The sequence below is a fragment of the Acanthisitta chloris genome, unplaced genomic scaffold (assembly GCF_000695815.1).
Source record: "Acanthisitta chloris isolate BGI_N310 unplaced genomic scaffold, ASM69581v1 scaffold45531, whole genome shotgun sequence".
Taxonomy (NCBI): Eukaryota; Metazoa; Chordata; class Aves; order Passeriformes; family Acanthisittidae; genus Acanthisitta; species Acanthisitta chloris.
In genome coordinates this window covers 9,011-11,454 of record NW_008656234.1, presented here as the reverse complement: position 1 = coordinate 11,454, position 2,444 = coordinate 9,011, and the positions used below count along the sequence as shown (strand labels likewise).

At 44.9% G+C, this 2,444-nt stretch overlaps 1 protein-coding gene across 1 annotated transcript in view; it reads left to right on the top strand.

Moving 5' to 3' along the window:
* Window positions 1–536: 536 nt before the first annotated feature.
* SLC6A14 (solute carrier family 6 (amino acid transporter), member 14) overlaps window positions 537–2,444 on the top strand; it is a gene marked incomplete at its 5' end in the record, with an annotated part of 7,860 nt that continues 5,952 nt past the window's right edge. The window contains 2 exons of the mRNA XM_009084212.1: window positions 537–669; window positions 1,635–1,672. Coding sequence (XP_009082460.1) covers window positions 537–669; window positions 1,635–1,672 — 171 coding nt within the window. The remainder of the gene's footprint in view (window positions 670–1,634; window positions 1,673–2,444) is intronic.

Sequence of the window (2,444 nt, the reverse complement as noted above, 5' to 3'; positions counted from 1 at the left end):
GTATATATTTAGAGAGAGAGAAAGAGAGAAGTAAGTGAGTCTACCTGTAGCAAACTGAAAATTACTCAGGTTTAAGGAAGTCCTCTTCTCTGGAGTCCTGGTAGGGACTACTTAGCATCTTTATGTATAGCATATACTTTTTTTTCCCCAGGATTTACTGTGCAAAATATATTCACCTTATTCTTAATCTGAGTCTGTTGTGAAGTTGCCATTTCTTCAGCCACATGGTTTCAATTTGACTCATGTGCCCTAAGGACTGATTCTTCTTACGGGCTCTTGCTGTCAGAATTTTATGGTTAACACAAAAGAGCTGAAGTGGGCCTTATGGGAGGTATATGGAGAGCTGAGTGCTGGTAGACCTCAAAAAGAGGTCAGAAATACAGTTAAATATTCACCTTTGCAGTACCAATCATCAATTCTAACTGCACACTCATGGAAGTGGTTACAGGGTCTTGTAACACCAGCAGGCACCAGCTGAAGAGGAGGAGTGTGTGCTGCTGTTACCCTCTTCTCATGGAAGTGTTCTGTGCTTTCAGTAAAGTGGCTCTTCAGCGCTCCAGTGGGCTGAACGAGACTGGCAACATTGTGTGGTACTTGGCTCTCTGTCTCCTCCTGTCCTGGATAATTGTTGGAGCTGCATTATTTAAAGGAATAAAATCTTCTGGAAAGGTATGTTAAGAAGAGCAAGGAGCAGATTTTTTGGCCTGATCCTGCCCTTCCAATGTCACTTGAACACAAGGCAGGATGCAGTCCTAACCCACAACCCTCACTAGGCTCAGCTCAGCATTCAGCTTTCCTCCTGCTCCTTGGCTTTATAATTGTTGCATAAAATATGAGTAAGGTACTGATTACTCAGCCATTACTTAACATATGGGCCCCTTAATTCCACCAAGGCTGCCCTGTATTTTGGGATCTTGCAGTCATGCCAGTGATTCCAGCTGAGTTTTGGCAGTCACCTGGGCTGTGTGACGGATGTGTGCATGTGACGACACACGCAGGCACACGCCCTGGGAACACCCGAGGATTATTTGTACCTCCACACTATTTGAGGTGTTTGGACAATACAGGTCAGGTCCTCGAACAGATGTGCATGTTCAGGTTCCTGCCAGATTGTGAAATGTTGTTTGCTCTCATGATCTGAAGCCATTTTTAGGGACTAGGTTCATAAATGCTTGTTTTCAGACTTTGGCTCTGCTGAGCTCCCATTCCCACATGCTGGAGCACAGTTGCCTGGAGTTTTCCTTGAGCTAGTTTGACTTCAGGCAGGCTGAATTCATTATTCCCTGCCTGAGGCCCTTTTCTGGTTTAGTTCCTTCTTCCCCACACTCTTTTCTCACCTCCATCTTGCATCTCCATTGTTTACTTCTTCAGTCTCTGTTGCCTTCATTCTTTCCTTCAGCTTTTCTGCACTGATTTGATTATTTTCTTTCTTTCTTTCTCTAATTGTGCCTTTCCACGGTTCCTTGCTGCCTGCCCTCCTCCCCTAAGTCTGATGTTTCTTTCTGTTCTGCTTTCTATTTGGAGCTTTCTGCCCTCCGTGCCAGCGCTTTGGGGTGGAGTATTTGTGATTTCTCAGCCTCGTTTTTTTGGCCGCATGGCTCCTCTTAAACTCATGTTCTTTGGGTTCCTGGTAGTTGGCTCTTCCTATTGTCACTTCTCTTCTGGCACAAAGGTAAGCTTCTTTGGGGAGTAGGGTAAGAGTCAGAAGAATCTAGCTGGGCAGGAACAAGCAAAGATGAAAAGCAGAGAGAATTGTCTATTCTGGGCAAACATGAAGGAGGTCTTCAGGAATGGCAGACTCACCACATGATGGTGCAATGCTATGGCTTGGTGTAATCAGCAGTACCGGGTCAATTATCTGCGTAACACTGAAACCAAGACTCAAGAAACAAGAGTATTGTTGAACATAGCCTGCATGATAATAGCCTTGCTGCTGGCCTGGATCCCATTGCACTAGATCAAATTGTAGACAAACAACAGACTAGACCTGTGTCTGAGAGAACCTGAAAGTCCTTGTTCCCAGTAAAGAAAGCTTCCAGTCTCCAGAAATATAGGCTCCAGTCTCATCAGGAGATAATTCCACCCTGGTCACCTAATTTTGAGGGCTTTCAGTTTACACTTGCTAGAAACATTACCTAGCAAGAGACCTCTGGGGGTAGTTTACAGTAAATAGTTTACAGCAGTAAATCATGTCAAAAAATGCATTTCTGAAACTGGTCAAGTGCTATCTGAAAAGTGGATATGTGGCTTGGGACTTCTGCTTCTGCTGGAATGCAGCTCCAGAACCGGCTAAGCCAGATGGTTTGGTGGTTGGCATGTGTGCACTACCCTTGTCACCTGTTTTTCTTTTGTACCAGCAGACCTTAGCTTAAAGCCTGCCCATTCTTCCTGCATGGAGAACTGTGGATCCCCTCACTCCTAATGAGTGTCCTTGCCCATCTTTC